The 23,031-nt window shown below is 40.3% G+C and overlaps 1 protein-coding gene across 1 annotated transcript; it reads right to left on the bottom strand.

The window, feature by feature from the left end:
- Positions 1-732: 732 nt before the first annotated feature.
- ca5a (carbonic anhydrase Va) lies at positions 733-21,634 on the bottom strand. The gene is made up of 7 exons (XM_083916587.1): positions 21,174-21,634; positions 16,623-16,820; positions 13,490-13,608; positions 10,396-10,491; positions 10,122-10,184; positions 7,587-7,745; positions 733-4,802 (listed from the first exon to the last, which is right to left on the bottom strand). The coding sequence occupies exons 1-7, from the start codon at positions 21,313-21,315 to the stop codon at positions 4,632-4,634; spliced, it is 948 nt and encodes a 315-aa protein (XP_083772713.1). The 5' UTR covers positions 21,316-21,634; the 3' UTR covers positions 733-4,631.
- Between the last annotated feature and the right edge of the window lie 1,397 nt (positions 21,635-23,031).

The following is a 23,031-nucleotide window of genomic DNA, read 5'->3' as shown; positions in this document are numbered from 1 at the left end:
GTTCTGCTTCATTCAGCAGTTATAAAATGTTTTCTCTCATATCTCCTACAAAGACACAGGTGCATGCTTAAGAGTCACACACATTGTACAGTTCAAAGCTTCGGGGTCTCCAGTCAGTCTGTCCATTCATACAATCAGGGGAAGCCCAGTAGAGACTGGCTGGTGTGTCCCTGTACACCCAGGCCCTCTCCCCTGCAGCCAAGCACAATAAACACCCCCAGAGGCTGGCTTCAATCGCCATTTCTTTGGTTTGAATCAAGAGGAGACCAAAATCACACCCAGCCGTGGTAACAGCGTATAAAAGAGTGTAAACAACCAACCCCAGGCATCTGGGTGGGGGCCACTAAACATTCCCCTCTCTGTGTCAGGGTGCGCTTCAAAGGTATCGGTGGGGATAAGGCGGGGTTGAGACGGAGAGGCCGTGGTCAAGTTTTTATTTTCACACTTGTTCCTGTCCTGGTTCAGAGCAGGAGGAACAATGGGGATGAATATATTTCTAAGAAATTCAGTTTATATAGCAGCCCTTTGAAGGTTTTAGGTTTCACTTTGGTATTTTCTAGCGCTCCACATTTAAATTCAAACAGTCGTGAAAATTCAAATGCATCAGACTGCATAGCAAAGTACTCACCACTTCATTTCTACTCCTGTCAGGAGCGCACAAAAACAAAACACACTGAGATCCGCAGCCTTTTTACAGCACACATGATTTTATTGTTATACATCATCTATTTATATATATCAGTTTCTTTAAAATGATCTTTACAACGATAGCATGACACCTTCGGGTGGTTATCAACATCCTCCCCACCCCTCTGTGCAAAACACATCCTGGTTGCACAGCTGGACGAGGGCCTATAAGGAGCCATCCAGGTGGAGCAAAGCATGCTGGGAGGGGAGAGGGGCCTAGTGGAGCCCTGCAGGGCAGGAATGTTGGCTGCCCGCATGACAAATAAACATCTAAAATATGTACTGCATACATACAGTGTACAGCATACACCTGCTATAACATCACGCGGAGCTACAGGAAGTAAGTGTGTAAAACATCAAGGGTAAAATAGAACAGCATGATGACAGCATTCAGTAAAAGGTTCGTTTAAAAAGGCAGACAGCTTTACAGCTCTGACAGGGAGGTTTAAACTCCCAAAGACGCAACTGTGATGCATAAAACATCACTCAATTTGAACCATCTTTGACAGAGATGACCATGTAGACAAAGTTTTATTGGAATATACTCATATAAATCGCAATGGCAGTAGTTTTTTGAAAAGGCATAAAAACAAGTAAATAGCATGAGTAAAATGCAATGAAACATAAAGGCAGATCATGGTGAACACTTTAAAAACAAATAATAAAATATAGCTGTGCAAGATGAAGGCAGTACTGGGTCCCTCGTCTCCATGTCAGTATAATACATTGAACATGTTGTATTGCATCATCTGCAAAGAAAACAACCGTAAAGGGGAAAAAAAGCAACTATGCAACATCGACTTCCACACCAAGTTCACTCCTTCGGCGTTTATCTGCAGCGTTCACGACGGGTTAACGCCACTCAGAGCACATCGCACCGCCTCAAATCTTTTCTGTACATACCCAGTTCGTCTATTCAGTGTGTGGCTTCATGCTGGGCCTCCACGGGGAAAAAAAGAGTGGGGAGATGGAGCAGGGTGTGTATGCCTGATGGGAGCGTCCACGCAGGATTTCTAAAGAGGTGAAGGGGCAGTTTGGACAGTTGCATTGTTCCTCAGGGATGACATCGACAGCCGTGACCCCCTCATCCCTGCCTCAACTCAACCCAGCGGCAATGAAGGACATTTTCACACACTGACACTCAAAAAGTAGCTTGGTTCATGTGGTTTTGGTTTGTAGTGCAATTATAGTTTCCTTTCCTAAAGTAAAAGATGGGAAACCAAAACAGATCACGTCAGTGAGTCTGAGTCAAAACCTTGCTTTCTCTCTTCCCTGTCTTTTCCTCAAACCTCTCCCCTTTCTAATAGCGCTGTATAGCAAGACTCACCCAGTGCACCGCAACCACTGGCCATGAGCCAAAGCAGGCAGAAAGCCAGACCTCTTTTTATGATGCAAGAGTGCATGAGCTTGCTCTTAATTACAAATTCCTCATCTGATCTGCACTGTGTGCGACGTTGTTATATTTAAGTGAAATACACAGGAAAGTGGATCAGTGTGTTCTTGCTTGGTTGGAATGACAACCTGCAGCCACAGCGGCCCTTTACTGGATCACTTTGAGACACCTGGTGTAGAGCATCTGAAGCTCTGGATGAGGTGTACCTTAAAAAGGTGGGGACGATTATGGAGAAATATTCCGAACACCCCGACAAATCCACCCCTCCCATCGGTGCTCCTTCAGAACATAGACACATGCCAGGAGCTGCAGTTTTTTTCTGTGCTAACAAATTTGTTTAGCTTTACTTAAATCACAAAGGCTTTGATATCTGAAAGCATGATTTAGAATATGAAAACAACAGGCGCGCACTTCACTTCTCAGAGAGACAGATTAAAGAAACTCTGAATGACAGGTTGCATTGATTTACAGAAGCTAGTGGAAAACGGTGAGAGCCGCTTTAACCCATATTTTTAGACACCGCTATACAGGCGAGGACATATACGAGGCTGTTGGAGTCAGTTGTTCCAACAGTGTCACTTGTTAATCAAGCTCCTTTTAGAAAGTCAATGACTCAGGAGTCTACCGCAGCTTTTCATGGAAGCATCCTTTGAGCTTAGTCTTCAGCCAAATACATTAAGAGGCAAATGTGACTTCGGAAAACTAAATCAGAAAGACAGCAGTTATGTTGTGGAAGCTCTGCTGTGCATGGACCTGTCCGATTCCATTCACTTCATTAAAAAAAAGAATACATGAGGTGAGGATCACAGTAAATGTCAGCTGAGCCCTGACTGTTACCGCGGGCAACCACCAACCACTGCACTTGAACCAAAGCTGTTGCGCAACGGAGATAGTTTTCAAGCTCACACATGCTTGTGGGGCGTCTTTCACACAGTCAAGTTGGTCAAGCTCTGCCAAAGCAGTGACTCACACAGAGCATGTTTAAGGCACTGTGGTAATGGTGCATGAAGCTACTGCACAAAAGTCATGGAAGAGAAACGCATCTTTCAATCAGAATATTCTTAAAATGCATGTGTGTGCTACAGTTGTGTGTGTTTGTAAGATATGAATAGCTCTGAGTAGAAGGCCCACGGCTCAGTAGAGCTCCTTTAGAACTCTACTGAGGGATGTTTGAATGTCACATACCGTAAGAAACAAAGGTTTCTGAATGTCAGATGTACTCTATACAGTATAGACTCTTTGTAACAGATTTAAAAAAAAAAAAATACATTCTAATCATCTTATTGATGGTTTAGATGACAAACCCAGATGATAAACCCAACAACCCACCATACAGGATTTTTTTCAAAAGCCCTTGATATATATAAATATATATATATATATATATATATATATATATATTATGTATTCTACTGGAGAGACACATTCCCAGTCTGTTCACATCTCCTGGGGCCGTGTTCACAAAACATTTAATCTTAGCGCTAAGAGTTCTCTTAAGGAGCACTTGAAGTTCTTAGTTCAGAGTCATTTCTTAAAACCTGTTCCCAAAGCCTCTGAGAACCAACTTTTACTAAGTAGTGGGAGGGACTCCTAAGCTAAGAGTAGAGGGCGGGATTGACCTTGTTGCTATGGATGACATCATGTTCATCCCTTCTATGAGCACGCCATCTCCATTAGGGCCATATCTTTTTAAAAGCTCACCATCATTGAATCTCTCCAAAATGTTGACAGCAGCAGCCATGTGAGGTCTTTCCTGATCTACTCTGAGTGACGTAGGAGTCCTTTTATAGATTTAGGAGCTACTTTTAGCCCCAAAATGCTTAGTGACTTATACTTATCTTAAAAAGTTAGGAGTCCTAAAATTTGAGTGAAACGCCCCTTATTTTTAAGAGTTTCTCCTTAATCAGCAAGTTAGGATCTTCTCTTATCATTAAGATGTTTTGTGAATACGGCCCCTGGGCTTTCTGTTGTAAACTAGCAGCAGCTGCAGCCTCCTTACGTACAGACACCTCGCCACAACTCTGCTGTAGTACCCACTGTGACCAGCACACTGTGCTGTTGGGCTTTCCCCTCAGCTCAGCTGTTCTCCACACTGAGCCATAGGTGCAAACCCCATGTACAGTTACTTAAACTGTAAAAGGTGAAATAAAAGCAATTCCTGTTAATAAAGTTAGTGAAACTAGACCACAGCAGCCATCCCTTATTGGTTATTGGTCTGCAACACCCAAATCAATATCTAAAATGCAGAGAAAATACAAATATCACCTACTCAGAAACAGAAGTATCCCTACATCCCCGCTGTAAAATGGTTTACCGTTTCAGATAAAAAATAAATTAATTATGTTCACTCCGTATTAAAAAAACAGTGACACGTAAAACTGAAGAACCTCTGAGCAAACTTACTTAAAACTGTGTTCTTCTTCAAATGTGGAGAGAAACATTTTCGAGAGCGTCTGGAGAGGAGATCACAGAGTAAAAGATGTTTTGGTATGGTCACTGTGTGTAACGACGGTGGTGGAGTGTGTTACTGTGTGTACTGAGTCCAGCAGCGTCAGTGGGTGTGTTTGTCGCCTTCGGCTGACGGCGCCTCCTGTAGGAAAGGAGTGAAGGACGAGCGGACGGTGCGACCGCAGAGGGACTGCTGCACACGGAAGTTGTTCACCATACTCTTCTGTACTTCCTCCTCAGCTGAGGTGAAAAGAAGGCTCCGGAAGACCGCCAGCTAGAGGGGGCGAAAGACAAAGTCACGATAAGGGAGTCTTGAACAGACTTAAAATATACATGCCAAAATATAAAAGAAACAAAACAGCAGCGCTCACCGATAAATAGTTACATTTTACGGAAAAAAAGAGTTTCAGCTAGAAGCCATAAAGTAAGAAGACTATTATTATACTCTGACCACTCAAAACGACGTTCACCTGTTCACACACATTCATACACTGATGCAATACCATGCAAGATGCCTTCAGCATCTAATCTAACCATACAAACAAATCAATCAATTTCAACATATCAATAAAGTGGTTAAAGGGTATTTTCACCAAATTGGTATTTTATCAAAAGTCAAGCCTTATTTATCTTTTAATGACTTGGAAAGAGTCCTCCTGCCTTTATATCATGCAGTCTGGATTATTGTAATTCTTTAGATGTTGTTCTTGACCAGGTCTCGCTCCGCCGCCTGCAGCTGGTGCAGAACGCGGCTGCTCGCCTTTTAACTGGCAGTCAAAAACGTCAACATATCACCCCTGTTCTTGCCTCGCTCCACTGGCTTCCCATCTGCTTTAGGATTGATTTTAAAGTGCTATTAATTGTTTTTAAGATTTTAACTGGTCTGGCTCCTCTATATCTGGCAGTACTCATACAAGTCTGTAATCCAGCCAGAGATCTACGGTCATCCGTTGAGTTGTTGCTGGATGTACCTTGATCCAAATTGAAGACCAAGGGCGATCATGCCTTCTCTGTGGCTGCTCCCAAACTCTGGAACAGCTTGCCATTACATGCTAGACATGCTGGATTCACGGAGAGCTTTAAGTGTGCTTTAAAAACACATCTTTTCTCCTCGACTACTGTAGCCATACACGTATGCATACTATGTGTATGTATGCACATATGTGTTCGTATATGTGCAGGTGCTACATGCATTTGTGTGTGAGTATGTGTGATGATAGGCATGTTTTCCTGTTTCTTTTTGTTTTTGTCTCTGCTCTGTGAAGCACTTCGGATTACTGTTACAGGTCTTTTTAACTGTGCTAGTGAACTTGAAACACCGATGGCACAGCCCCAGGAGCAACTTGAGGTCTTGCCCAGAGATACTCTGACATTCAGACTGGAGGAGCCGGGGAACGAACCACAATCTTCCGATCAGCGGAAGACCTGCTCTACCTCCTGAGTCACCTGGTGTTTTGTTTCTTTGATTCTCACCACTGCTTTGTCTCCGATTCAAGATTCGGAGCCATGTGTGCTGCTACTTTCCGTCATACACAACATGGCGGAATCACTGGATCTTCTGTTTAATACTAATAGTGGTGGAATGACTTGAGGCACAAAAGGCTGCCCCGCAGGTTGGTTCAGCTCAAGGAAACATCCTTTGTTGTTCAAATAGTTGGACACACCCCAACATGATTAGGATTGTTGCTACTGCTGCTACTGAAAAACACACTAAAGAATAGACTGAGTTTAGCTCTGGGAGACAACAGAAGTCATCTAGTGATTGGTCTTAAGTTCAGCTCAGCAATAACTGATGTTTTCGGTCACTTGGAGGCAGCAGAACAACAATATTATAACCTTCAATTCTTGTTATGGTGAATGTGAGCAAGCGCACACAAATATCAGCATTCATGTTTCTGGCCACTTGTTGAATTCAGTTCATTATTCAACTTCCTTTTACTTCTGTTTTGCTCTCCACTGTCTCTAAATGCTGCACTTTGTTTACCAGTTAGTCTGAAAAATGTTTTTTAAGGGGTTAGGGTGTTAGATGTCTATTCAATGTTGAAGTTTACAGTGTATAAGGCCTTAGAACATTATGATTGAAGTATTGAAGGTCATCCCCATGCTCTTTTATATCTCAGAAGTTGTTTCAGCAATTTTTGGGTTGATACCATTTGTTACAAAGATTTGATGCAAAATAAAACCGTGAGGAACACCATAGACAAATCCATGCTGTGATGTGGGATCAAAAACTTTTGACATTTGAACATTTCTGGAACAATGGCATTTTTGTGTAAAGTGCTCTGAAACCTCCTTATTGTCAGTATACCTCCGAAAATCATCCATCCTCTGACTGACTGAATGAATGAATTTATTTTTGGTTATACATCAGATGTGAAATAAAATGACATAATATTTTGACAATTTCAACCAAAATGAATGCTCCAGGTCTTTAGTTTGTGGTTGTAAAGTTTCATGAGGCTGTAATATATATTAATAGATCATTTTATGCAGTGAGCTCAAGGTTAAAAACATGTTCTCACGAACATCATCCCACATGAAAACAAGTGGACACACTGAATCCACAAGATTCTCAGTCAGACCCAATGTATGACATTCACGACCCCAGTATGCAGTTATATACATATACATTTTTGAATATTCCAAAATAACATTTTTTTTTGCGGCATGAGAAAAACTGCATGTGTTTTGCCCCAAACTGTCTGGATTATCATAAAGTGGTCATACAGTGACCATAGAATCCATTTTCATTTAGATGTGTTGAGGTCAGAGGTCACTGGACCACTTTGAAAATGGCCATGCCAGTTTTTTCCCTCACCAAAATTAGCCTAACTATGGAGCGTTATTTAGCCCAAGTGCATCTTTCCTTAGATCGTCTTGTTTCATATGATACCAATGTCTAGCTTTAAAACAATTTACCCCTGGGATTATTAAAGTATTTCTGATTCTGATAAAGCTCTGATAAAGGCTTCTGGCTCATTAACAGGCATTGAAACCTTGACAATAATCCATGTGAAGAAATATTTGCTTTAAAAAACACAGACACACACACACACACCTGGTCATGGCTGACTTCTATATGCTGCTTCATAACGATCCAGGAGACGGCCTCGGTCAGAGGGGGTGTTGTCAGAGAGCCGTGGTAGGTCCAGTAGTCTGCAGTGTTGGTGGGTAACAGACAGGCAGGGTCGAACCTGGTAAACTCCACTACACTGTCCTACAAACAGCCAGAGACAGACGACAGGAGACACACACACGGTCATTTAAGCCGAGTGTTGAATTATTTGAATGTCACGGGCAAGAGATGAGCTGAAATGTGTTACACTGTTTACACAAAAGTTCTGATATTCAAAATATAATACAATTATTAAGATATTTAAAATATTCAAGTTATTATAATACAAATCTGCTAAAATCCCCCAAAGACGTCAGTATGATCCCAACATACTCTAATGTAATGATAGAAGACTATCATCTAAATACTACAACCATCCTTATCTAATCACGAGCCAATTTAAAATATGTCAAGAGTGTTATACTGCTGTCCCATTTCCTCTTAATGAACAAACACCAACCTTATCAGACAGTATTAGTGATAAGCAGTGTAGTGGCAGTGATGTGAACCTCCAGTCCGACACTTGTACAACCACCAATATGAAGGACTCTCTTTATATGACTTCTATTAGTACCTACTTTTGTAAAAAGACCCCAGAATGAGAAGACAGGACTCTTTTGTGTTCTATCACTCTGATGGGTTGTTGTATTTATTGATATTATTATCACTGCACAATCATGTGCAGTGATAATAATATCATTTAAGGCCCCGTTCAGACCTGTTGTACTCACTACATTCACTGGCTTTGTCCACGCGTCTTAGCCATAGGTCGCTCTATGTAGTTTGGTCATTTTTGAATGTGAATGAAACATATTTTGAAAGTATTTCTCACAGACAGTGAATTTAGGACGTTATTATCATCCTGTCAGCGATGTGTCTGTGTTGGTTCCTCTGCACTTGTCTACCTCTCTGGAGCTCTTCCCCAGTGACCGCAGGTAGATAATAATAATAATAATATTTTTTAGATATGAAACGCACCCAAATTCACAAATATGTAGTATTTATTGCTACAGATGATCCTGATCTGTATAACGGATAAACATTTGATTTCCTATAAGTCCTTCACAATAAAAGCCCGTGTGTTACTTAAATGCTTTTATTATGACGCAGCATAATCAGAAAATGTTGGGTTTTCATCAGCAGTAACTGTGCAAAATAAAGCAGAGCTGGACACAGAGAGTATAAAAACCCATTTGTCTTTGCTCTTCTGCACAGATATTCGCAGGAACCATTGTTATATTTACGTCCTGCAGCCGAAGTTACGACCGTCAGAACACAGATAAACTGTAGGCAGAACTTCTTCACCAGTCAAGTTTCTGTTATACATTAAATTTGACATTATATTACATTTAGCTGACGCTTTTATCCAAAGCGACTTCCAATAACTGAATTTCCCACACGAGTATAACACAAACGATTTTTCATTTGAATATGTAGGCTATCTGTATGTAAACAGAAATAATGTACATGTTTACAAGTCACAAGAGACACGTGGAGACAGTACGCTGCAGGTGTAAACCGACGTACTGAGAGCTGTTAAAAGCAGGTGAAAACAGGCCCGGAGAGAGCGTCAGCAGCAGGCAGAGGAAGGGAACCTTTTACAATTTGGCTTTCGGACTTCATGTACATATAAGAACGGCTAGTAATGAATGCTCTTTTAGAAAGTATTGGAGGTAAGGAGCTGCGCAGTTACAAATTTAGAACTGGTTTGCATGCACCCTTACCTTGGAGTTCAATATCATAGTTTATTACACACCATAATTCCTGACCATGGTGTGCACAGGAGCAATGAAAGATCATTAGCAGTGTTATATCATTTGGGAAATGGTAATTGTGCATGAGCTGTTCTTTGCTTTGTTTTCATCACTGGCTGTTGAGTTAACCGTAATAATGCTGTATATTTCCTGCACATCCCTTTCAGCTCCACGTCCACTACTATCCTTTCACACTTTCTATACTTTCATTGCAACAATAAAGGAATATATTAAGTGGAAATGACGAGGTGTGTGAGTCCAGCCCTCAACTGACTAACAGTGACTGTGCTAGTTCTAATTGGACGGCCTGTAGAGATTTAATTTTCCATCAGCATAGAGCATAACTCTGAGATATTTTCTAACTACGATGTGCACTGTTTCACTGTGTAGTATTACAACTCAAACGAAACAGGCTTTTAATCTATGCAAAAGCTTGAATTGTCTGTTCATTAAAAATATTTTTCCGTTTCAGATTTGGTTGATGAATATAGTTCCTGGGTGAAAAAGGTTTATCAGCACTTGCATATGATCCTGTGAGGGGCCACTTCTGTAGTGTCTCTATTGAACCACTAGATGGCATCAGAATATTACTTCAGGGAAAGTGTTGTAACCATTCATTAGTGGATTTTAAATGGATTTTTATAAAAGGTCAGTATATTTGCTTTCTAGACTATTGAGAACATTATCATGTGGTGTGTATGTGTGTGTGTCTGAGTGGACTGACCTTGTGTCTGATGGCAGGCAGAGCGTCTACCAGTTTCTGCAGCCCCTCGTGTCTCTTCCCCACCTACACAAGGATTAGACATTAATCCGGGTTGTATCCAGTTTAGACTGCATATGCAACACACACCGCATGTTTACAGCATCACATAAACAGGTAATCAAACTGCAGTACGTGTATGACTACAGTATGTGACTGAAATGCGCCATCAATCGATGTTTCTTCTCTAATTACTGCAGGCATTTCAAATTGGCATGTGTGCACGTGGGGTGTGTACCTTAAGAAAGACTCCAATAACAGCCAGTCCGTTGTCCTCCATCACTGCCTCCTCGAACAAACTGTACTTGTCAGAGTTCCAGTGGACCAAGTGGAGCTGAGAACAAACACAGCACACAAACACATCATGAGTGAGTGTGTGTGTGTGTGTGTGTGTGTGTGTGTGTGTGTGTGTGTGTGTGTGTGTGTGTGTGTGTGTGTGTGTGTGTGTGTGTGTGTGTGTGTGTGTGTGTAACCTTGATCTTTTTCACCCCTCTGTCCTGATCCCCGGCCAACTCACTCTGTCCTACAAATGACCCAGTAATTCCTGCTTACCTTAATTTATCTTTTCAAAATAAGAGTTTAAACTTGTGACTGACAAATTATTATCTTTATTTAATGAGGGAGTAGGATTTTTTTTTTTAATTATTATTGTTATTTTTAGACTCACATAAATGGAGGCACACTTCAGTGCATGTGTAAATGAGGAGCATATTCAAACAGCGTAGATGCAGTGATCCTGAAAGTAAATGCAACACCCTTTAAGACTCATCTCCTTCCATACATTTTAAGACCTCTTCGCCATAGTGGCTTGATTTAGGCTCTCATCAAACATCAGCACAAAGGGCCCAGCCTTGTTGATGCTACTAACAAACTGTTCTTTAAAGTGAGAGGCTAAACCAAATCAGGCTATCTACCCTTTATTTTCTACAGGTAAACCTTTTGGCTATTTCTAAATCTGGGAACATAGCGTGAAAAATATTTAAAATCCTGTCATTGGAAATGTCCGATTGGCGTTTTGCTGTGGTGTTGAGGCACCACAGAACCTCTGCGTGCAGAATGAATTAGAGTTGCATCCATCTTAACTCAGAGGTCAGCAGTGGCACAGAAATGCGGGTGGGATCCCATAATAGACTACACAGAATCCCACTACACGCCCACACAGTGAGGAAAATCAGACGGACTTTGTTTCGAATTTTGAACTCTGAATTGATCAATCAACTTTAAATAATTTCATGCGGTCACCCTGTCAAAACCACCAGTGAAAGTCAACTGTGACTGAAAAACCAACTGAAATTATTCATTGAAGTCATTTCTATGATCACATATGGACAGTACCTGAAGGTTCAAACGCTGGGATTCAACCACAGCTCTAATCATTTGTCACTGACAGCGACAGAGAAAGCCCAAAGTTCACAGTCAGGACTGTAACTTGATCCTCTGCACACATACAAAGACTGCTGAGTGATAACAGGGACATGGACACAGTCCCAGCACCACCAACAAGGGCTTGGCAGAGGACGCACACACACCCACTGGCAGTGAAACCTGTTTTTACAGAAGTGTGCTGAAGTTAATGGAACAACATGAAAATAGATGTTGTGTGATCCAACCTGAGGCTGGACAACAGTACTGGTTTCAAATCCCACCCACAGAGACAAATACACTGCCTATGTTTGAATTGACTTTATTGATATAAAGAGAAATGAGAAATACGTTTGGATCAAAGGCCGCTGCAGCATGCCTGATACATGCTGCACAACCTTCACAATACACCCTGATGTCATTGACACACTGCTCTCAGTATTTTTCCAGGCAGTTCAAGGACTGAATAGGAAATAAATGGGACTGCAAAGTAAGTCAACACTTACAATGTTTCAACATTGCAGTGTTACATTTGTTTTCTTCCATTTTTCCATTCGCCTTTAAACCCTTAAGAGACCACTTGGTCATATGGAAAATAGCTGCAGAGAACTAGCTGTGAATTAGGTTTCTCTCTCAACATATCTGACTATTTCCACTCAATAACCTGCATCAGATGCCCATAAATCTGACTAACACTGCTCTAGCTCTACAGCGGTGTATACACGCCTACCGCAGGCTCTAGTGGATCTAGCGTGGTTGACCAAAGCACGGTTCCCACTCTTTTCTACAGATCCTTTTCCAGGACTCGCCTGAAATGCTGGGTTGGGTATCGGCAAGTATGCTAGTCTATGCACTGATATGATATCACGTCATTTAGCCCTGAGAAAGAAATGAAATTTAAAGTTGGTTCACTCAGATAAAATGACTGTTTTCCTGGAAATTAGGGCAGCAGCTATCAAATCTTTTTGTAATCGAGTATTCTACAGCTTATTCGGATAAAAACATTTTTTTGCAAATAAATTAATAAAACTTATAATTTTGCGTTACTACTAACCATTGCTAACAAATAATATATTATGTCTGGGGGAGGACTTTTTGGTGTGGTAACCTAACACAGGGGTGGGTGTATGTGTTTGTTTGTGTGAAGTGGCGCTAACAACAGGCTCAGATGCTGAATCATCAATCACACTGTTGGCTTCTTTTTAAGTGTCAAATGTTCCAAAACTTTGGACATTCTCTGCCTTTTACGGGCCTTTTCTTCACTGTTATCGCGCCAACTGAAATCCGCAAAAACGGTCAATGGAACAATGATCACTGCGCTGAGGAGGCCGCATAACAAGCGAAAGTTCCTCGAGTAATTGTTTCAGCCCTACTGGAAATCAAGATTTCTTTGCTGCTCTTAAACAATAGCCTACACAACCTACAGTCTATTCATAATACAATTGCCAAAAAACAACAAACCAACATTACCTTTATAACATTAATATGATCCTGGGCATAACTAAGCCCTTTCAGATGACAATGTTATCTGCTTAGGGGAGCTCAGGTCATTCTCATTTTCTCATTTTCCATGTGCTTTTTATGACTGTAAAATTGCTTCACTGTTTTCCAGGTTTTCCAGGATGCGTGGGAACAAAGAGAAAGATCGGAGCTGAAGATATCATCTCCAAAGAAGAACATCCAGATTAGGTCATATGGCTATGTCCTAGCCTCATTGAAACCAGTATAAAAGAAGTGAGACTTATAAGGCTTTAACTGCTTATTACGTCTACACCCCTCATGCTCGTAATAATGTGAGGCAGATAAAAGCATTGCCTGAAGGGTACGAGATAGTACTCCAAAGAGATATCACTCTTCCTGTAAATTTCATCTTCTTCCTCACTTGTGAGCTCAGTGTCTCTGCAGGAATGGTTTAAGTTTCATGCTCTCTACCTGCTGCGTGTAAGTGTATGCAGGCCACAGCCCAGTACCTCTGCAGGGAACAACCTCCTGTCCACGGTGTGCTCTGACCCCCAGGCGTTGCTCTCACCCCAGTGGAAGTGGAACTGGCACAACCTGAATTTGTCTTGAAGGGGGCCTCCTTTCAGCGCTGCACCAGAAAGTACAAGAACACATGGGTCAGTGCATCATACATTACAGATTTTCCAATCCTTTTAAAAGAATGAAAGGCTCGTCCTCCAAAAGAATCATATCTCTGTTTGGTATTGATCTACTTACAGATCAGGCCCAGCTTACATCCAGGACATGGTTAAACCTTACACCGCAGCCCGTACATAAATTATATACAGGGCTTTAAATTGACACAAATTAACGGTTAAAAATTAACTTAGGAAAGTTTTATTGTGAAGTTACCAGCCCATTTGGCTGGTGTTGAATGAAGCAAACAACACTGTGTCTGTTTGAGTCTGCAAGCTGTGCAAGACGTCAGTGTTGCTAGATTGGTCTTAACGCTTTTGTGTGTGTTTGTCTTGGAAACCTAATCTTTATCTTGAACACTGCTTGTAGAACTAATCCTACATTTTCCATGAACACTATGTTGTGAGGTGTCATACAACCATTGGCTATGTGCCAAGAGATCTTGGTATCTATTACTAGCGAGCTACACTGAAGCAGAGAAGACGAACGGAACATCGTGAAACTAAAAAGCTGAAAAATGAAGTCGTTAAGTTAACATTAGTTAGGAAAAGAAACAAACTGTGAGATATTTTTCGGGAGTTAAAAAAAGATTTTAAATGGCTGTTGGGTCGTGAGTGACTCGTATTTGACCAAGAAACAAATATAATGTACTGTGAGGATTCTACAGGGACTTGAACTAACGACCCTTTGGTTCCCATGCCCAGTCCCCCACAGACTGATCTAAGAATCTGCCCCCCGTATGAACATTAAGGTGAATATGTTGAGGATTTGGAGATTTTTCTTATCTGTACAGTTTTCATGATTGCTCTTTTAATGAGCCACATGAGATGTACACAGATAGCATGTGACGGCAGATAGCATTCGTTTTTGGTATTTGGTATTGGTTATTTAGATGTATATCTGCAATCAATGCAAATGAAAACAATTTAAAGAAACTTGGGTGCTTAAATGTATTCAGTGGAACACATGATCTGGTTTATTTTCCCGGGAAAAAAGTCGACTAGTAACTTTAACATGTTGGCTAGTGTTTAAAAAAGCGAATTTAAAGCCCTAACTGTATGTATATATATCCACATATATATATATATATATATATATATGTATATATATATATATATATATATATATATATCCACATATATACATATATATATATATATATATGTGGATATATATATATATATATATATGTATGTGGATATATATATGTGGATATATATATATATATATGTATGTGGATATATATATGTGGATATATATATATATGTGGATATATATATGTGGATATATATATATATATATGTATGTGGATATATATATGTGGATATATATATATATGTGGATATATATATGTGGATATATATATATATATATATATATATCCACATATATACATATATATATATATATGTGGATATATATATATATATATATATGTATGTGGATATATATATGTGGATATATATATATATATATATATATATATCCACATATATACATATATATATATATATATGTGGATATATATATATATATATATATATGTATGTGGATATATATATGTGGATATATATATATATATATGTATGTGGATATATATATGTGGATATATATATATATGTGGATATATATATGTGGATATATATATATATATATATATATATATATATATATATATATATATATATATGGAGAGCTCTTTTCCAAAACGAGATAAAAGCCAAATTTTTAAAAAATGAGTTTGTCATGCCACTTTGCTGTATACAGAACCTTTTCACTGCTTCATCAATGTTTCATGCCAAATCGCTATATTTCGAGATATGTATATATATATATATATATATATATGTATGTATATATCCAGCCCTTACATAGTAGCACTATGAAGTTTGGCCTATTGTGAAGCTAGTGCACTAACATCATTCTCGCTGTTCTGGGTTTGAACCCTCGTGGTTTTAAGCACTCAGCTTCAGCTAATTTAATGTAATGTAGTATTTGTTTCCTTCCCTGAAAGGAGGAAATGATCCGACACGACACGTGGGCTGAGGACAGGTTTTTCAGACAGTATCAGTGACGTACAAACATCCAGGAAGTATTTTCTAACAATCATCTATGCAGCAGCAGCTTTTTATCAGCCTGTAAACTGTTAATCAACAGCAGTAATACTATCAACAGATAAGGAGGAGATACTGCAGCACAACATAATATGTGGTTCTAGTAAAAAAAAAATCCATCACTCCATTGTGTCCTTGTTTATTTTACTGGTGATAAAATACTGCTTTCAACATTTCACTCTACTAAACCGGTTTATGTTCTCTCAGTACCAGACCAAGCTCATAAAACAAAACACATATGATACCTACAGTATAAAGTGGTTCATTTTGCAGCTTTTCAACATTTCAAATTTGTTATTATAGTTTAGAAAGTTAGTGTTTTTTTTCTTCCACAATATCATTTACTTCTGTTAGTCATAGACATTAACAATTCACTCATCTATGTCCAATATCAACATTGTCAGAAAACTTCTAATTATGTCTTTGGTGTAGCCCAGTGCTTAAACCTAAATGACCAACACTTTACAAAGACAAAGACAGATTATATAGTAGTTGTTGAGGTCAGGACAGACACGAGAGTCACATGACAGTCAGTAGGTCCACATGATGGTTTTGGTTTTTATCAGCAGCTTTAAGTGTAGCGTTGATGACAGGATTTTCCTCCAGACGGAGTGCTCTTTAAGTGGGGTGAAGAAAGAGATAATCCTCTTGTGTAGATCGAAACATGCATTCCCTTCCTCAGATTTCTTTTTAATCCATTCAGATTTAAAGGGACAGTACTGACATTAGCCAATAATAAAGAGAATCTCATATGGAACAAACCCTTATTTATACTTTACGGATTCCTATAGGGCAATGAATGGCAAGATTTATTTAAGACAATATAGATATAGAGACTTAAAGAAGGACCTACTGGACTTGTCTGTGGTGTCATCATACTCGACCAGAAAGGAGTAGCCGTTGTTCCAGATCTGTTGGCAGGTCTGTGGGTCGTAATCGGTGACCAGAGGCTTCAGCTTGGAATCGAAGACGCTCTTTCGCACAACGATGTCAATGGGGGACTGACGATCACCTCCTGGTACCGCGAGGGGTCCCTGCCACATGGGATGCACTGGAGGAGAGGAGGAGGAGGAGAAAGTAAATTAAGGATAAAAGTCAGAGAAATTCAAAATATCAAAACAGCCAGAATTTACAGTCTCTGCTGTTTGTGGAAAGGTCAAACAAAAAGTGGAAAACTAAAACGCTGACACCTACTTTTCATGATGTGCTCTGCTGCTTCCTTCCTTGTTAGACAGTCCATTTTAAAACAATATTAAAAAAAAATCAAAGTTGCCTCAGTAAACTAATACAAAAACTACAGTGTCAGTGCGAGACAGACACACACACACACAGCCCTCCTTCTTCCTTGAGCCGTTTGAAGGAACTGAATGAAAGAGGAGCAAGTGAGCAATATTACTTCCTTCTAGTTCTCTTACATTTTTTTTCCCAAAAGGAAATTACAAAATAAGAGAGAAGTGGGCTGGCTGTACAGAAAGTGACACGCGGAATGTCCTGGCACGCCCTCAGCTCCCCTCCACAGCGGGGGAATCAGACCGGGACCTCTGGCCGGTCACACTGCCGGCTCGGGCCAACGTCTCTCAACGGACCTGACTTCTAATTACCAGAAACTCCGCTCAATTTCCCCTACCTCCCTCCCTTCTTATTTGCTTTTTTTCCCTTGAAATCCACCCAAGAAATATTAACTCAGCTCCTAAAATGTTCTACTTATAAAATCAAAAGAAGAGCTCAGTTTTAAAGATTTTTTTCCCTCCCTCTCCGGACCAAGATCAACAGAAAAAATATTTCTAGTGTTGCTGTCAAAGGGCACAAAAGCAGTGCAGTGTATTGTTTTCCTCTGCACTCATCCAGCACGGGGCTTAAGGTTTCCACTGAGGGCAAAACCGAACAGGTCTGACTGGGAGATGACCTTCATCTTCATCAGATTTCAGCGGCTCCTCCTGGGGGAGTTGGCCGCCTGACTGTTATTGCGCAGACACACAATAACTGAGAGAGAGATTGTCAGCTGTTAAGTTGTTCTAGTCCGTGACACATCAGTGCCACTGTGTCCCTCTAGTCCTCCTGAAAGTGTCACATAACCGCCAGATATCTCCAATTAGAAAATAACAAGTGTGTATGAAGAGATCTGACACGAGTCTTCTGTATAACAGCCACAAGAAACTGAAAGCAGGTTCTGCGATATTCACGCGTCCTGCTGCTGTGCCCTCGAGCAAGATGCTTGTTCACTCAATTTACTCAGGGTGACAGAGTCGTGGCCTTGAGCAACCACAACCATTCAAGCTATGCTGGCAAGGTGCAAATAGTTTTCCACATGACAGCGCAGCAAAGTGAAAGGCCTTGATTATGTTTAAGACTTGTTGGAGCAGTGCTGGTTCACACAAACACACAGTAAGAGCCTGTGGCACAGAAGATGTCTTTACAAAGTTCCTCTGTGAATACATCGGTTGGACGTCCATATCACAATAAAGACCTTCTAAGGTGGAACAACAACAGCGGCAGGAAATGATTTGATACTGGTGTTGAAAAGTGGAGGTAATAAGGCTCAAATCTGAGAGTGTGAACTATAGGCTGTATATAATGATGGACGGATGACATTAAGTGAAGCCAAAGCATCTGGCTCGCCCTCTGGTGGCTGGCTGCAGTATGGGTCATAAGTCCCTCCCCTCCATGTTAGTGGATGGGACGTGGGCCCGACTATAAGTCAAAAACTTTTTAGGCAGTTTTTATCACGCAGATGTTCAAGTAATTTTTTTTGATACGTTTAGGTTTATTTAGTTATTTGACGCAGTAAGAAACTACAGGGGTGAAATGTCATGATTGACAGCTGTATTACAACATGGCAGCACCTGTATCTGGGATATTTTGGCTTCACTTTCGTGCAGTGGGACACGTCCATTTCTATATACAGTCTATGAAGACAGTTGTGAAACCACAGAGACAGAGTGCTGAGAGCTGAACACAGAGACTTCTTTGTCCAATTACAATCACAGTCACAAAGGTGTTGATCCGGTTAGTTTAGTACAGCTTTGGTAATCACAGGAGTCATTTACATTACTGGACACTGTTTTCCAAAGCCTGTGTTTTGAATGAATATGCGTTTTTCTATACTCTATGCAGCCACTGGTTTACTTTATTTTTGTACATGATAAAGACCAACCTGCTGACAGCAAAAAAGTGCAGACCTATGTGAAAACTCTGCACTTCAATACCATGTAACAATAACCTAAATTAGACAACTTATGTTTCAAACAATAAGCATGTATACATAATGAATTGATTGTTGTGGTGGGCATTGTACGGTGGCCCTGAAAATGCAAAAGAAACAATGACAATTTGACAACACACGAAAACATCAATGTCACAACTAATGTGTAGCATTCAGAAAAAACCTGTTATAGACTCGCAACACTATGGAAACGGTTTCCAGGGGACAGTAAAAAGTGACACACACAAGGATGGGACACGCAGCGCTTGTTGTTGACTTAAAGTCATTCAAGTCGAATATCCATCAGCAAGGGGGGGGTGTGGCTGGAGCCGATCCCAGCTCCTGAAAAATATTGTTTTGTCTTATTTTAACATTGTGTGGCATGATTCAGGTATGTTATACGCAGGTTTAACAGAAGAACTCTGAAATAATTAACAGTAAAATTCCTTATATGTGTTCACAGTTACTTAGTCATTAGAGATTATAGAAGTAGGCCAGATTTTCTAACCTTTTGTGTCTGAGAGTTAACCTTTGACCTTTCCAACATGGCGGAATGAGTGGTGAATAATAAATGCTTTCTGCTGCTGTTAGCGGAGAGGTTTTGTTGCCTCTACGATGTTGTTGCATAGACAATTACACTGTCGTGTTAACACTTAGTGTCATTTAAAAAAAATAACGTTATTGTTTTGGTTTACCTACCCAGAGCAGATGCTAGCTAGCAGGTCAGGATCTGTGGGTCCACCATGTTTCATTTCACTACGACAACAAAAGCACTTGAACACAACACACTGGTAATTTCCAGGACCGTCTTTGCCATAGCACGTGAACGCAGCTTTACACCTCACATGTTGAAGTGATGGGGGCATGCTTCCCTACTTCCCTACTCCTACCTGAGTGGGGAAAATAAAAATGTGCCTTTACAAAGAAAAATAGCATGAGTACAAATCAAAGGGCAGGCTGACAAGAAGCCTGATTTCTAGTGAACCACTTCAAAGCTGTACCAAAAGCTTTGGGCAGTCTGTGGCCAGTATAAAAAGCTTGTTAAAGTTAAATATGAACTCGGTTTATTATCATGTTTGAGCATAAAAGGTTGTTTTGCATGTTGACTCTGAGGCTGTAGTTGGCATGAGATGGTTAACAAGACAAGGTTCACGTTGTTGGGTGTGGTGAGGAAGAGGAAGTTGTTGTGACTTGTCGGACCAGCTTGGGTGTCCTGGCCCATCAGACTTAAGCCAAATGAGTCATACCAGAGGAGGTCTAACATGCAAAGGAAATAAACGCTCTTCAAGTTGCATGCAACATCTTTATCAGGACTGAGGCTTCATCCTATAACAATTCAAATGTGCAAGTTAAACATTTGAAGTTGTGTCCATCACATAGAAATAGAGACAATAAGGGGGAAAAAATAATAAGTGTGTGGTATTAAACTTAATGGGGGCAGCAGTGGCTCAGCCAGGGACTTGACTTGTTCAGGACCAGACCAAGTACAGACTTTGGACTAGTACAGGAGACAGTTGGCCTCCTGGGCACCAACCCCCATCACACTGCTTTGGGGGTATGTCCATGAGCAGCTCCCTCGCTCTGACATCCCCTACATTATTTCATGTGCTCCTGTTTGAGAGTGAGAGTGAGTGTGTGTGTATATATATATATATATATATATATATATATATTTGGGCATTAAGATCATTAAATGATGTCTTCTATTCCCTTTCTTCATTATTTTCTGAAGCACATTTATGAAAAAAAAAAAAAACAGGCTGGTGTATTGTTGTGTGTGCATCTGAAAACAACATGCTTAACACTACAGCCTACACAATGCAGTGACTTGACGCACGGGCCCCTAAGTAGGTCAAAGGGCTTCAAATGGCCCCCACAGGGATATCAGTACTTGGTTGGAAACCCTGGAGCCTGAGCCTGTCACAAACACAGCTGAGTCAACAGAGTGGGGCTGATCCGGATCCAGTGGCGTGGACACTCCACTCCAGGCTTTCCCATGCTCTCCATGCACGTTTTCGGATGACAACAAAAGTGACCATAAACTGATGCTGAGTGACCACAATAATGGGCCTCAAAGGGCTCTGAAACCCAACCTCCGGCCGTGCGGACACAGCCCTGCCCCTGTTGTCGGTAAAGTTCCCTCTGAACTGTGTGATAATGAGCGGTGTCGTGTTGTGTCCAGCTGCAGGAGTGTGTACTTACTCTGAGACAGCACATATTTGCTGGAGCACGCCGTGAGGTTGCATCTCCTGACAGGCGTTATCCGGTGACTCTTGGCGGCTGCGACGAGCTGTCGGTGAAGCTGAGAGGCGAGGGGTCTGATAACGGATGACAGAGTAACCATGTTGAACAAGCTAACGTTACCAGCTGCACGACAAGCGGCTTCTTTCGACGCGCTGTTTGGCTTGAAGCTAGCGGCTGGCTAGGTCTTTAAACTCCGTAAGAAGTTACCGCTCAGTTCAGACGCAGCCCGTTCACAACACTACCGTCGGCTGTTCTGTGGCGTCTCTGCCCTCCCCCCGTGGGCCTGTAGGCGGGGCAGAGGCAGGGTTTCGCTTTACACACATTCAGAGTGTGGCCGAAAAACAACAACAACCGTTTGTCCTGTGGCTACAGCGTCAATTTAACCCGGTGTAATGGTGTCCTCGTCGGCCCCGACCCTCGATAAGTGACACCAGAGGGCCGTTGTTCGAAAACGGTTGGCTTTGCAGAGACGGGAGCGGCGGGAGGGGGGCGACAGTGCCGACCAATCAGCGGGCTCCACTGAGGGGCGTTAGACGAAGAGGAGGAGGATGATGATAATGATGATGATGATGTTAGACAGAGAGCTGCTGTTGTTGTTGTTTTATTTTCTTCTTCATTAATCATTCATTATTTATATATTCTATAATCACAAAATGCCGCACTGATAACTGTCATAACAGTAAAAAACATATAAGCATAATAATAATAGCAGCCTAATCATAATAATATTAATACCAGCAATACAATAATACAAACTAACTAAAACAAGTTATTCAACCCCTTATTATGAACTGCACATCAACACACCCAACTGCAGAATAATGCCATTTTTTGTTTGTTTACATAGATTTATTTCATTCTTTGTATTTCACATAAAACATTTTTAAGTATTGTGTTTCTTTTTGTTTTCCTGAGAATCATTTTTATTAACTCCCTAACTAATTAACTCCTTTATTAACTTGTATTAACATTATACTACATTAAAAGCAATGCTGCAATATTTTATTTCCAAATTTCAATATTCTTGGCTTTATTATGTTCGTTATCATTTGCAATATATGTGTATTATATTTCACTTTTGATGCTTCTTCTGTTCCAGTATCTTATATGGTTATCTTATTTTGTTGTTATCTTTTATTGTTTATCTTATATTTTTGTTATGTTGTTATTTTTTGTAGTTGTTACTGCAATTTTGAACAAGAATTTCCTTTGGGATTAATAAAGTTCTATCCTATGGTCTTGCATTGAATTATTTACCCAGATAAAAGTGCATATAAAATATAGAAGTACTCATCATGCAGAATGGCCCCTCTGGTACTGCTGTATTACCGGTAGTATGAATGCTGTGGTAGTTATATCACTACTGCTGCTTTAACATGAGACCAGCATTTAAATGTTGCAGTCAGTTGGAATGGAGCGCATTTGATGGACTTCATAGACAAGTGGGTATTTTATCTATAACAGCATATCATCTGTATGAACATCTTTATCATCTCATTTTATCAATATACAATTTTAGCTGTCAGATAAGTATAAAGTGGGGTAAAAAGTGTAGTTTGCTTTGAAATGTAGTGGGCCAGAAGTAGCATAAAGGGTAAACAATCACATAAAGAAAAAGTACAGTATTTGAGTGAATGCACTGCCACAGAACCATCATTATCAGCTTCTTCATCAACTATAAGTGTACTTCTTCATTTCCTCTAAAAAAGGTTTCTATTTTTCCAGTTAGCATTTTAAATATTTATTTAAAAAAAAATGAAATATGCTATTAACTTGCCCTGCCTTGCTGCTGCAGTATGAAAAATGTGTTTCTATA

This window comes from Echiichthys vipera (assembly GCF_963691815.1).
Source record: "Echiichthys vipera genome assembly, chromosome: 7".
Classification (NCBI taxonomy): domain Eukaryota; kingdom Metazoa; phylum Chordata; class Actinopteri; order Perciformes; family Trachinidae; genus Echiichthys; species Echiichthys vipera.
The sequence above is the reverse complement of the archived record's forward strand: the minus strand, read 5'-3'. Positions and strand labels throughout refer to the sequence as shown.